The sequence below is a fragment of the Aedes aegypti genome, chromosome 1 (assembly GCF_002204515.2).
Source record: "Aedes aegypti strain LVP_AGWG chromosome 1, AaegL5.0 Primary Assembly, whole genome shotgun sequence".
Lineage (NCBI taxonomy): Eukaryota > Metazoa > Arthropoda > Insecta > Diptera > Culicidae > Aedes > Aedes aegypti.
The window spans coordinates 248227963-248243040 of NC_035107.1; the positions used below are offsets into that span (position 1 = coordinate 248227963).

General features: G+C 32.8%; 1 protein-coding gene across 50 annotated transcripts in view; it reads right to left on the bottom strand.

Annotated features, from left to right (window-relative positions):
* LOC5578934 (calcium-activated potassium channel slowpoke) overlaps window positions 1-15078 on the bottom strand; it is a 226985-nt gene that overhangs the window by 112164 nt on the left and 99743 nt on the right. For 7 of the 50 annotated variants that reach the window (XM_021837461.1, XM_021837501.1, XM_021837498.1 and 4 more), the window contains exon 7: window positions 6725-6816. The exons of the other annotated variants lie outside the window; for them this stretch is intronic. In XM_021837461.1, the coding sequence (XP_021693153.1) occupies window positions 6725-6816 (92 nt within the window). The remainder of the gene's footprint in view (window positions 1-6724; window positions 6817-15078) is intronic. 50 annotated transcript variants of the gene reach the window in all.

Below are 15078 nucleotides of genomic sequence, written 5' to 3' on the forward strand. Positions count from 1 at the left end.
GATAGTTAACAGATGTTTGGGACAAAGTTTCATGATGGAGAAATTATTAATAAAAAAAGTTTTTCCAATAATAACTTTTGGTCGATTTTCAAAATTTTGTTTTTTTGTCAAAATAAATAAGTTCTGATGATACAATAAGAATCGTGAAATGATTCTGAACCATAATGATTATACGAATAATTTCTCTAGAAGTACCCATTTTCGAATTATATCGAGTTAAATGCAAAAAATATTATTTAAATATTAAAATAGGACATTTTCATTAATTATTCGCGATTCTTCATCTATAATAATGCGTTTTCCTGAGTAATGACCTTATTTCTTTCCACTTACTTATTTTCCTTGATGGAGAATCGCGACTAACTAATAAAAATGGACTATTTTAATATTTAAATATTATTTTTGCATTTAACTCGATATAATTCGAAAATGACTACTTCTAGAGAAATTATCCATATAATCATTAAGGTTCAGAATCGTTTCAAGATTCTTATTGTATAGAGCGTATCAATTTTGACAAAAATAAAATTTTTAAAGATCGGTCAAAAGTTGTTCTTAGAAAAACTTTTTAATTAAAAAGTTCTCCATCATGAAATTTTGTCCCAAACATCTAAATACTATCAAGATACTATGGTAAAAATTTAAAAAATGTTAAAAACGGGGTTTTAGTGTAATTCAAAATTTATGTTTTGTTTTTAAATTTTTAATGAAAAAACATAAAATATTTTTTCGGTGTATATTTTTTTCTCGTAGTCCAAACGGTTCACTACAACTTCTTCATAGAACATTTTCCTCTAAAATCAACAGTTTCGGAGTTTTCTACGTATCTTTCCCTTTTCTTTCCTTTTCTATCTAAATCAGAATGGTTACTTGGATATGAGCTCATTGATTACTTGGGTATGTTTCATATGGAAGTGTCGCTTTTTGTAAAAACGAATATGTAGGATGTTCAAGAAGTTCTATACCCTATAGCGCCAACAAATAGCCATGCTTTACAACAGGGGATTTTTTTTTATTTCCGTACGGGTTTGGGCCGAAAGGTCTCAGATTTTCATGAAACTTTTTCCACAGGCAGGGCTCATCAATATATGAATAAAAAAAATTGAGAAAAATGCAGGGTCGCCTATTTTCCCGGAAAACTAAGTTGGATTTTTTTCTGTTTTCCCTGACACTACTTACTTTGAAAAATCATAACTCAAGAACGAAGCATCGAAGAAACAAATTTTTTTATGAAAATGAAAGCAAATTTTCTCAGGAATAAAAAAAAACAATAACTGGAAAAAGTTTTCCACAAAATTTTCCACCGTTGAGAAAATTCGTAAAGAAAAGCTGGAAAAACTATGCTCCAACTCGTGGAAAATTTTCAAAAAAATATTTTTGAGAAGGTAATTTCATAAGCTTTAATCGCTGAAATTTTTGAAATGAACTTTTTTTTGTATGAGTTATGGCCAATTTTGTAAAAAATGTGCAAATGTGCCATTTTGAGCCTTTTCTTTGAAAAATCATAACTCAAGAAAGAAGCATCGTAGGAACAAAGTTTTTTATGAAAATGAGAGCAAATTTTCTCAGGAATAAAAAAAAATATTAACTGGAAACAGTTTTCAGGATGGCTAGAGATGCTAGCATTAGAAAGTCAGCAGTAATTAATAACACCAACCAATTTTTCGACTGGGCTGTGTCGCAAAAGGCGAAAGACCAATTTAAAAAAGATTGGGAATTTATCTATGCAGCTGAAAATGACTATTCCGAGGCTGAAAAATTTCTTCAGGAAAGATTTTCTAACCTTGTTCCAATTCCTGGAACAAAAAAATATCATTCATTTATACCAAAAGACGAACGAAGCATTTTTGCTAGTGAATTCTCAGATGCACATGAGAACCAAGAAAATACTGCATGCTTTGTTCTTAATAATACAAAGAAACGAAAATCTTCTGGTGTTAGCAACCAAAGACAATCTTCCCGGTTGAAAAAATAGATAGTAATAAGATGAAAATGTAAGTTATATACTGAATAATTGAATAAATAATGAAAAAATAAAAATCTTATTTGTTCCATAGAAAAGAAAGAATCCCTTTTCAGTGTAATGAAAAATTGAGGCAGAAACAGTTTTTTTTTCAGTTTTTCTTAGCGGTTTCTTCTTTCATGACAAATATCATCCATTCCGACTTATACTTCATTAAAACCAATCCCATATCTTTTTTTCAGATGTTTTAGAAAATTTGCAATTGCTTTGATAAAAAATCTCTGTTATTCCGATGCTTCGATTGAAATATGAGTTTTCAAAGAAAAGGCTTATATGGTCATTTTCCACAAAATTAGCCATAACTCAAAAACGAAAAAAAAATACATTTGAAAAATTTCAGCGATTAAAGCTTATGAAATTACCTTCTCAAAAATATATGTTTGAAAGTTTTCCACTAATTGGAACATAGTTTTTCCGGCTTTTCTTTACGAATTTTCTCAACGGTGGAAAATTTTGTGGAAAACTGTTTCCAGCTAATATTTTTTTTTATTCCAGAGAAAATTTGTTTTCATTATCATGAAAAAACTTTGTTTCTACGATGCTTCTTTCTTGAGTTATGATTTTTCAAAGAAAAGGCTCAAAATGACACATTTATACATTTTTTACAAAATTGGCCATAACTCAAAAACGAAAAAAAAGTACATTTCAAAAATTTCAGCGATTAAAGCTTATGAAATTACCTTCTCAAAAATATTTTTTTGAAAATTTTCCACTAGTTGGAGCATAGTTTTTCCGGTTTTTCTTTACGAATTTTCTCAACGGTGCAAAATTTTGTGGAAATTTAATATATTTTTTTATTCCTGAGAAAATTTGCTTTCATTTTCATGAAAAACTTTGTTTCTACGATGCTTCGTTCTTGAGTTATGATTTTTCAAAGTAAGTAGTGTCAGAGGAAAACAGAAAAATTCCAACTGAGTTTTCCGGGAAAATAAGCGACCCTAAATTTTTCTCAATTTTTTTTATTCATATATTGATGAGCACTGCCTGTGGAAAAAATTTCATGAAAATCTGAGACCCTTCGGCCCACTTTGTACGGAAATAAAAAAAAAATCCCAACAGCATTTCAAGACTGGCTACAGTTGATTACCAAAAAAAAATAAAAAAATATTCTAAAAACATATTTGCACTCTACTTTGTGTCACATCAGCTCTGGATCGTTAATGTTTTTGTAGTTCGATTCTAGTTTAACAATTTTTATTGTGCTGAAGTTATCAATTTTCATAAAAACGATACGAAAGAACATTTAGTTCTGCATTGCGCACAACGATTATGCGATTGTCATCACTTCATTTTCAAGCCACCATACCTGTCATCAAATGCATCGAACAACGACTAAAACTGATGAAGAATTAGATACAAGGTCTAATAACGAAAGGTAAGGGCAGATTCATACATACTTAGAATGATGATTGTATAAGATTTACATAGGTCAATTTCCTCAATTCAAGAGAACACCAAAAGATAACTGTAAAACGATAGTCATCGAAATCAGGGATAAAAACGCAAGTAGAAAAATGTTCACTACAGATTCGAAACCCATAAGAAAACTATGTGATTCATGGATTATAGAGGTTAGAAAGTCTGATTACAACAAAAATTCACTACAACAAATACACGCTTATATAGATTGCTGTTTCCACAGCGACAAGTTCGAAATTTTATCGATATACAGATAATGGTTTGAGAAAAATCAGATACAGAACGGAGAAAGTTTGGATAGTTTCAGAACACAAACAAATAAATTATGCTCATTGGCAGATCATTGAAGAGAATAGTACAGAAGATAACAATTCAAAAGTTCCAGTGAAGAGACATTCGAGGCCGGACAGGACGGCCCACAGGCGGGGTCCGAATTTACCATCAATGTATATATATGCACTGAAGAGCTATTATATCGCATACTGCTTACGAAGTTCGAGACATAAGAAGTAAGTATTTGTGATGATCACACGCACACACACACACATTTAGCAATAGAGTACAGAGATAAATGAGAGTACACATCGGAAACACTGACACTTGGCATCCAGATTGGTGTTGCATTACGCACGTTTGCACACGACATTGAAGTTTAGTTGTTGTTTCCAAAATATACCATACTTTATTCCACAGAATAATAAATTCAATTCAATATATGCACATTTGTGTAGTAAGGAGACAAAATGGTAAACACAGACACGCGCGCACGCACACACGCACGGCAACAAGATTTCGGGACTGGCAGTTGATGTTCCCGGTCGGAAAACTTGCACTATTACGTAACAGTATCCTTCTAACAGATAAACGTTGAGAGTTCGAAGGTACGACGATTCAGGATGAAATAGAATCAATTTTGAGCGGCAGTGTTCATCAGAAATTACGGTGGTTGTAGCTGGCACGTGGCAGCACCGATTCGAAGGCAATTTCCTCTGAACACTCCTCTATTGATTTCATTTCAGTCCTGTTACATGTATGAAAAAACGTTGACGGGTTATGCTAACAATCACCGACGATCTATTTGGGAAGTTGAACACCAGAGTAATGTTTTGGTCCTGAAGAATTGGATGTTCCATAACATTGTTGAGTGAGAATATGAAAATAAATGATTAAATGATAACATTTTTGGATGAATGAACACTTTATCACTTTAACAAATTTGGCCAATCTGTCGAGTGCTTGATTCAGAATCAAACGCTCAACTGATGACTGTTGACGAATTCTCGCGAAACTTTACTAAACGACCAATGTAACAATGAGAGGTTCTCTCCTCTCTCGCAACAATGTAATACTTTGGATTCACTTTGGATCCAAAGACAACGACCTTGGCTAACAATTCGTACTCAAAGCACAACGAAAGAGATAAATGGTTTCAAGAGAAAGTAAACAAAGAGAAGCTATCATTTTTACATAGGTCTTTTAGTAAATTCAACCACCGAACACGATCATCTTCGATTTGAAAAATATTTTACTAGAAATACGTCAAACGTATGCTAGAATTAGAGCGAATGTAACATGATCGTTTACAACATTCAAGTTTATTGGAACTTTTTAACCACATGATGTCAAAAAAATTACATCTTGTCAATTTTATTCACTGACGAGAGGATCGATAAAGCAAAATCAGTCATGTTACATTCGCCCTAATACTAGCACACGCTTGAAGTGTGCTCTGTAGATAATGCGATCATTTTTACTCAAGAGTAACTTCTCAAAAGGGAGTATGAGCATTTGCATACAATTTATTTGAAAAAATCTGTCTACGAAATTATCGACTTCAGAGAAATACGTTGGGAGAAGTTGTAAAAATTGAATTGGGCTTTGTGAACAAATATACAAAAAAAAGAATCTGGTAAATTAATTCATCAATTTTGAATTATACATAAACCTCATTCTTCAAATATATATATTTTTTTTAATTTTTACTATAGAATCTTGAAAGGAAACAGATGTTTTGGACAGATTTTTTTGAAGGAGACTTCATAAAATAAAGAAAGTATTCGAAAGAGCAACTTTTAGTCTATATTCTACATATTGTTTTTTGAATATTAAATATTTAAATATTTTTGAGATCTTCCAGTGTGTTTTTATTTCACGTAGCCAAAATGATTACCTACAACTCTCCATAGCACATTTTTCTCTAAAACCATTAGTTTCGAAGTCACACTTTATTAAATAAAAAATGCATTCTTCATTCAGAATAGCCGCTTTACGTAAGGAAAACACTTAATATGTCACATCGAAGAATATCGGGTACGATTTCGGATAATTTCGACTTTGATAAAGCGTTGCCTTGCAATTTTGAACCGATCAGTAACATGTGTTCAACAAAAGATCGTTGGCGTCTTGAATAATTATGTAAGTATGTACATACGTGTGAAAAGCAACTATCACGGAACTCAAACCCAATGTGTGTGTGAATTAACCCAGTTAAACGAAAAAAGAAAATTACGCTAGATAGTATGTTACGTATCACAATGTTATGGAATTCCACTTCTAGCTAATGGTCATCGGGTAACTTTCACAGATTAGACGTTTTAATTGCTAAGCGTTTTTTTTTTTTTTTTTTTTTGAGGTTAGAAAAAGCTTGGCACATGTTGTAAAACAAAATCAAGCAACAGTAAGCAAGTCCGATCCTGCCGTAATGGCCGTTAATCAGTTTCCTACACTCTAAACAAGTCGTGGGTTCCTATCGCAAGATAGCCTAAAAGTATTGGCTACTATTCCTAAACGTTGACCCTAATATTTTTTTTTCATGTTTTTAGGTTCTGGAAAGGTTGGGAGTTGTATGCTGTACATGGTCGTAAACTTCCAGTACATTGAACACTAACACAAATGGCAAAACACTGAAAAAGTGGGAATGTGGATTCCGAAATAAATAAATAAAAAGCTTCCTTCCTAGTAGGGTGTATTCTGGGAACGTCAGGGAATTGTCAACGTCCGTAACATAAGGGTCTCGTTTATTAGTTTTTGGTTTTCTGTATACACTGAGTCTAGAGGGGAATTTGTAATAGCCGACAGTACAAAACGTAGAACGCAAAATGTAAAATGAAGCGGGAAATCAGCTCAGCGAGCCCAACAGATAGAGAAACAGTCGGAAGAAACATAAAACTGAGATGGGGTGTTTGGAAAAGTAAAGCAACGGAAAAACAGAGATAGGTCAAAGCTGTAAAGCACGGTAGGGTTGTTTTTTTTTTTTTGGTTTTGGATGTTGTAAAATCTCACCTTCGCCCCCGCTCATTCTTCAGTGTTCCCCCATACTTGGGTCTAGTTCCGATCAAGTCTATAATCTCTGGTATACAACTTGCAAATATCGCCTTTAGTTTTGTAGCAACGTTTGGGTTTTGGTTTCATATTGGTTCGTTTTGTATTTCGTTTCAGTATTGGCAAGGACAGTAGCGTGTTGTTGCCAATTCACATTCGATTCACGGTATTAATTTGTTTCGCATTCAGGACAGTGGAGATAGTTTTTGATGGTTTCCGAAGAAGCACACAGGATTTGCGTTATTCGGCGTCGGAAGTATTCGGTTTGGTTTGACCCAGCCGTTGAAGTTTTGGGTTTTTTATTGTTTTCAACAACACATGTATTAGTACAGTGGAGTTCAAGGTAGAGTAATAATGGAATTAGAAGAAAGAAAAGAGAAAAACGAAAAACTTGAATATCTGCAGGTTTTAAAGCTGGAAACTAGGTTTAAGGATTATTGTTTCGAGTAGAAAATAGTAGATGAATAAAATCTGTATATAATTCCTAACTTATTAATTACAATCTATCGCAGGAATTCAAGCCAGGTCGAAAGTGTTTAAACACTTGCAAGAGATCCATGAACCCGTCTTTCTAGAATTCATTTGTAACACATGAATTCATTACAACATCCCACTAAGACGAAAAAGCTTCCCTTCGAAATACATCTCCTTTTAAGCTCCTCTAAGCGTACCCTTACAACGACGCACAATGATGAACAACGACGGTCTGTTTCTCGTGAGCTGCGTAGTTTTGAATTTCTCTGAAGCTAACACGCGTTGGGAATCGATCAAATGAAACATTTGCAGTACTACTAATCAACAAAAAATATACTAAAATAAAACTGTTTAAAGTACAACCGAAAGAAAAACTAAACATGAAAAAGACAATACGCACGCACACACTCCTCTAGCAAAACACTCTTAAACAGTAGGGCGATTTACTTCATCTGATATCTTTTCTCTAGTTACTCCGCTATGAAACCTAGACAAAGTGTCAAAATAATTGTTCACACAAACACCCACGCACACACGTATGTTTTATAATGAATCTTACGTATTCACTCTTTGACGTTCGTCCTAAAATGTTGTTTAGTGTAGAGTGTATTTGGGGTGTTCTACAGGTGTGAGAACAGTTTAACAAATTTTGTGAGGATATTTTTTTATGTAAATGGAAACGGAAAATCGAGTATTTGTCAATGATTGCACCTAGACTTGCTTTTTTGAACATATGTTGGCCCATGATCAACAAACGTTTGCAAACTTTTCAGATGATGCTAGGTCCCTTCGTAAGCCAAAAGCATGAACAGGTCACAGCTAATTTCCTTCAACAAATCGTCCGTTTACCCATGTAGAGTCTTGTGGCAACAGTTACAGAGTGTTCAGCAGATTGCTTTTTAATCACCGATCGCTGCACTAAATCTCAAGGATTTTTTACAGAATTCCAAATCTGCTCAAACTATAAATGAGAGCTGTACCTTCTTAATGTGCAAAATAAGCTTTAGTGAATGTCCAGTAATATTCCAGTGGCCCTCAAGGAATTCACAGGGCGTTCTAGAGGTTACCAGTAGATCTGAACTGACTCTTATTGTTATTCAAGGAGCTTTCGGCAGGCAACAATGCAGTTCTTGCACTATGGGTGATCAGGTGAGCCAATAATCGAACAACTGACTGCTTCTGATAGATTTTCTTGTACATCATTACATAGTAAACATCTCCATTAAGATATTCCTGGAATATAAGAGCAAGAACATTTATAGTTTCATCGATACAGTATGTCAAAGTTGGTGTTTTAAGAAAAATAGGGACTTCAATGCAAACACAAGGTATACTTTGAACAAAATATACTGCATAATGGTAATATTTTATATAGATCTTTATACAATGTTCGAAAGCTTATAAGCTTATAATTATTAAAAAGCCTACTATATAAAAATTAAATTGAATGAAATATATATAAATATAAATACTTCAGTTCGGGTAAATTTGAGGATTACACCTAGCTTTGGGCAATTTTGAATCGATGTTCCAAAAATCGATGTTTTCATTCCGATTAATCGATTTTTTGAATCAATGTTTGGAGCATCCGAAATTGGGTGAATCGATTTTCTTCTTTCGATTTTTTGATCCGATTTATTTCGGTGGAATTAGTTATTATTCCTTGATGAGGTGATAAAAAAGAAACAGGATTTTTTATTCGTCTCAAAGCAATTATTTAGTTCTATTAAAATTCTTACGGATTTGTTTGAAAGAATTTAAAAGCAAAAGCAATGTTTTTGGCATTATTGCAAATTTAGTGAATTTCGATTTTATTTCTGTATCCACCAGGTTAGAAAATCTGTGTCCCATACAAAAAAATCTGTGTCCATACAAAAATTGTTGAAAGAAAATCTGTGTTCCATACAAATTGAATCTGTGTCAGAATAAGAAAATCTGTGTAATACAGATAAATCTGTATATGTGGCAGCCCTGAGTAACATCGATGTTAGGGACAAATTTTCCCAACGCTAATTACACCGATACAAATCGAGAGTGATTCGCGATAAGGGCCTATCTGACAAATCAATAATAATGAGAAAATAACCAATGAAATTCTCATGTGCAATTTTCAATCCTAATTGGAGAAAATATACTCAAACTTTAACCTTTTCACTTTAATACACATTTCATAAACCTAGTTTAAAAATCCTCCTCAATACCACACACATCTCCTGCAATTTCCCTAGCTATTCCGAACTAAAAACAATATAAAGTGTCGCTTAAAACGCACTCAAGAATGCCAGTATCGCCCAATGTTATGAGCCTATAATCGATATTATTTTCAGTGTCGCCTATTACTTTTGCGCCGCGTTTACATTCTGGTTTCAATTAAGCCCGCCATGTACGCCTTGTTAATTTTTTGGTTGCAGTGTTGCCATTTACTCTCGATGAAGTGATGCGCCCATCACTTTTATAAACAAAAATACAGGCATAATCAATAAAGTGTGTGGTATTGCATGAGGTGAAGTTTCGTCTTCTAAAAATTTGCGTTTTTTGAATAGTTAAATTATCGATAGGGGAACAGTTAGGGTGCAGTGAATAAACAATCAAGCTACGATTTCAACACTATATTTTATTAAATTGTGTACATTTCATCAGTTTCGCCTAGTTCGCGAATCTTTCTAGAAATATATCCGATTTTTTATCAAAACATTACACTGTGTTTTATTTTCTCGATTCCATGCGCTTTTTGAATAGCGCCCAACCCATTGATTATAGCGATATAGTTTGTTCGGAGAAGTTTCTTGGTATATTAAAGCGCAACTTTTGACGAAAAAAGTTTTGTGATCAATACACCTCGCAGTGAGATAGAAAAACTATTTTTTCAAAACATTTAGATAGACATATGGTGTCTTCGGCAAAGTTGTAGAATTGACTATTTGAAACAACTTTGTCGAAGACACGATTTTTCTATCTCTTATACTTTTTGAGATATATGCCGTTGTATGTGAATGGCCCCTAAAAATCATATTTTTTATCATAACTTTTTTCCAAGATTTTTAACAGTTTTTGTGTTTTCTACAAAGTTGTTTGTCATGAAAAAAACCCGTGTTTTTGCTGAACATATCATCACCCTATCTTTTGAAGTAACAAAGCTATTCATGAATTACTCTTTTTTCAAGGGGTAGTTTAGGCCTCTATAACTGGCTTCGGCGCAAAATGGCGCAGACAACTCTTAGAAGTCATGAAAGTGTAATATCTCCGCTTTCGGCAGTTGATAAAAACTTTTGTCTATAAGCGTCTTTGCATGGGTTGTTACTATCAAACAAATAAGCCTTATTAAAACGAATTCGACTGATAATTCTTTTACTTTACTTTTAGAGAGGTGCAATGTTCAGCAAAAACACGCGATTTAAGATCTTCAACAACTTTGTAGAAGACATAAAAAATGTTATAAATCTTGTAAAAGAGTTACGAATTTTTTAACATAAAGTACATAAATTTGTATGAAAAAACTCATTTAGAATCATTTTTGTTCATAACGTTTTACATCAATGTTTAACATTTTTCATGTCTTCTACAAAGTTGTTAAACATCTTAAAACGCGTGGTTTTGCTGAACATCGCACCTCTTTAAAATGGTAAAAAAATGGTTAAAAAACAGAGCTGAGCATCGCTTATCTGCTATTCTATGCCATTGTGTTTGAGAACGTAATACATTTCAACCATTTATATCATTTGAAGAAAACCAGTACCTACCATAAATCTAAAATTTCCCAACTCTGGAAATTGACTTTATTTTCAGTTGAACAAAATAACTTGTTCATTAATTGAGTATAATAATCTCACGCCTCAAAATATTAATATTCAAAAACTAAACTTGGTTAAAATACAGGTGAATAATTGCGTTGACTTAAAAGCGAAAGAACAAAGACAATATGAGGATTTCTGTTCTTTTGATATTAACAACATGTTTTTTTTTGTTGTACATAAATTTCATTCTTCATTGGATTTATTTATTAATTTTTAATAAGTATATGTATAACGATGCAGAAAAATGATGTGAAATATTAAAAAAAAATAGATCGCTTTATTAAACATTATGGGGTTCTAAATTGCAGGCAAAAGCAGATACGGCCATTTTATAGCTTAACAAAGAAGTTTATGCTATTCAAGTTTCCTCATTTCGATACTCATGGCTACAGGTGATACCGAAACAATAAGCAACTGGTCATAATTAGGTTTGAACCTAGGTTTTATCCGCATCCAGTGGCCTCGCTGATAATGACAGAACCATGAAAAATGGCCATTTATTACTAAAAATTGTCAATATTTTTTCCTATTTGCGTTTCAGAACCCTATTCACTTTCACAAAGTTGTGTATTTTGATTATTGACATCAATTTGTAAAACATTGTTATCAAAAAAATAACTGCAAATTTTGGAGGTACTTGAATTAAAAGAAGGTCCTTTTATAAAATATTTTTGTAATTCGATAGGGTGATCAGATAGAAAGTTGGTGTATTCAGCAAATTTGTTAGAATTTCATTAACTGTCAACTTTGTCAAAGACACTATACTGCCCATAAAAGCATAACTGTCCCATATTGATTTTCAAGCCAACGCCTTTTTTCATCGCAACATCCATGTTTTAATATATATTTTACTGTGCATATTAAAATTAACACAATTTGTTTGAAAATGTTGTGGAAAAATATGAAGTTGATGCAGTCCCATATTGAAAAATAAAGGCATAACAGTCCCTATATGAACTTTCAACCCAAATAACAACTGCAAAACGTGAATTTTGCTCAATTTTATATTTTTTGCTGATCAATAGAAGCAATATGAGTTATCTGCACGGTTGTGTTAAATTAATATGGAACGTAGAAATTTATTAGAAAATTATGAATATTTGTATAAGAAGACAAACTATAATCTTTGGGTGCTGTTTTCTCAATGCCTACTTTTTCCATATGGGACAGTTATGCCTTTATGGGCAGTATATTTGAAAGTCGACAAATATAGAAATTGAAATTTGCAGTGCCACTTGTGACGAGATTCCAAACTAAATTTTCTGGTCATATTGAAAATTTTCATTCAAAGACACCATATCGGTAAAAACATATTTTAGCACGTTACTGAAAAAAATTACCGGTTTTGGCATTCGCCTCACTATTAATTGTAATCAATTGATTAAATATAAAAAAAAATAAAGTATGTTGGTCAACACTGTTTCAGAATACTATTATGTTTTGCCTGTACTTCTTGAACGAATTTATTCAAAAACAGCTAATTATTTCACGTTTTCAATATTTTCTTTTTTTTACCATCAAGGTATATCTTTATATTACTGCTGAAACACACAAAACCATGTGAGATGTGAAAACTGTACTGATACTGAGCACTATAACTGATACACCAACCCTTAATATATAATTCTTATTCTAAATCTCTATAACTCATTATGTTATTTTCCTCAACTGAATGTAAACATTTCGATTTAGAATTATTTATTTGGGGTAGGTGCACCTATAATGGCGATACTATTTGCCTATTTCAAAATATGTGATAATTTGAATATTTCAATATTTCGAAAGGTTTTGTTTATTGTATTTGAATAAAAGATTTTGTTTCTATTTTTCATAATATAGAGTAAATCTTGCTATAATTTCTGTTATTTTAACTCAAATAAGCTACAGTTTTTTGAGCTCATTCGCACCGTTTCATTCCTTTAGTCAACTACAAATCTACATTCTCTTGTGTCTTACCCAGTTTTGTTTTTTCTTCTAGTTTATTCATTCATAGTGAGTTGAAGGTACCCACCATTAGCTTCGAAAAATATCACAACGTTCTGCATTGTTCACTATTTCACAACGATTTTTCCATTTGGATTCCAACATTAGTAAAATATGCAATCATTGACAAATGCCCGACAAAAACTAAGCGGCGTGAGTTGATTTATCATACAGATGGGCAATTAAAAAAAGATACACGAGAAAATAAAAATTCTTTTCTTAAATTAATTGACTTGAACAAAAGCAATTTGGCTCTCCCAGCATCAATTTGAAGAGCAACTGTTGATCAATGGTAATATCGTAATATCCGTTCCTAAGATTTTCAAGTGTTTTAACAATCGATCACCAAGCAATAATTTCAATTTGAAAAATTCTTTCACAGTTATAATCAATCAGAAAAAAAGAAACTCACTTCTAACGGATTACCATTGACCACTATTTCGATGAGTGTATTTTGCTCCACACAAACTCTGATGATCCGATCCGGAGATCGCAAACTGATATTTTTTTCCACACAGATTGGACAGGCGTCGATTTCTTGGGACGGATCACGAACTGAACGGGTGCCGGTAGGAACAGCTATACATACATTTCATTCTTTTTTTTTTGGCAGTGAGCGACACACCGCGGGACAACACCTAGCAAAAATTGTGGACAGAACAAAATAACCTGATGCTTTGAGCACTCTAGTCCGAAATAAAACTGCAACTTTTATTTTGATTTCGGCGTTTTTCTTATCATTTACAGTAGCTTAGGTTTTGCTTAAGATTTGGAAATCTAATGAATAGAATTTTAAAATTTGGCAAACTTTTTTTTCTCTCATACAAATCGACAGATTGCAATTGTAAAAAGGAACAATTTTGCTCTAATATGCGTGGCTGCGGCATACAGGCTGTGCAAGCAAAATGAAATGGTCTACATCAAAAGTATTGGTTTTGAATATTATATATAAATGTGAAGAATATATATTTTTAATTTGATTTAAATATGATATGAAGGAGAGAAAACAATGCCAACGCAAGAGGAATGCGAATAAATGAAAATCGTTGCGAACCGTACGTTCTGGTTGAGAGGGAATGAACGTGAAAAATACGATAAAAGTAGAGTTGTAAAGAAAGATTGAAGAAAACTACGGAAAATCCTGAACTTAAGAAGGGATGAACGATGGTCAGATGGAGGGGGAGAGTAACAACAATGATAAGTCGGATAAAATCATCGGTTAATGGAAAACGGAACAAAAGTGTTTCGAAAAGAATCGGAAGTTGGAAGAATTGTGCTATATTTATAACGGTTGATTTTTTGTTTTTTTTTATTGATTACAAATCGGCTAAACTAGTTTATTAAATATTTAGAAAACTCATAAATGAAAAAGGAATGCAATCAAACTGTGCAGTAAAAATTAATATCTAGGTAATTTTAAAAACGGAAATGAAAAAATCTAGGAGGTTGCGTTTGGTTAGAAAGTGACTTTCTACGATATCATGTTCGATTTGATTCTGCTTTTCATTTGCATTTTCAGTGGTTTTTGATTATCTCAGTGGATCTCATCGATCGACAATTCGAAAAATCCAATCGACAGTTTCGAAGCAAATTTGGTTTTTGAAGTTACGTGACCGCGTTTCGTTTCATGGGCGTTTCTCTCTGATTTGTTTTTTTTTTGCTTTTGATTGGGTAGGGTGCATAGTTTGCATTATTGCAATAGAGCTAACGCTTTCACAGCTGGAAATTATCTTCAGGGTAGTGTGGATTTTGGTACAATCTGGAGACGACATTTGACAGACTGATGTTAGTACTTTTTTGGCAAAATTGTGAGTTCAACGGGAGTAAGCTGATACGGGGGTATTTCAACATTTAGAAATGTGGTTTTTGGGAAAATTCGAACGATGGTAATCGATAGCATATAATGGTGATGGAGAATTAATTTTCCAGCCAAAAACGTGTGATTACAAAGGCCTAACAGTGCCAAAGCAAGTTGGAAAGGCCACGAGATTGCTTACTTGGGACAAGCGATGAAGAAGAGGGATCGAAATTATATGAAAACTTGAAATTATAAAGGAATAATGC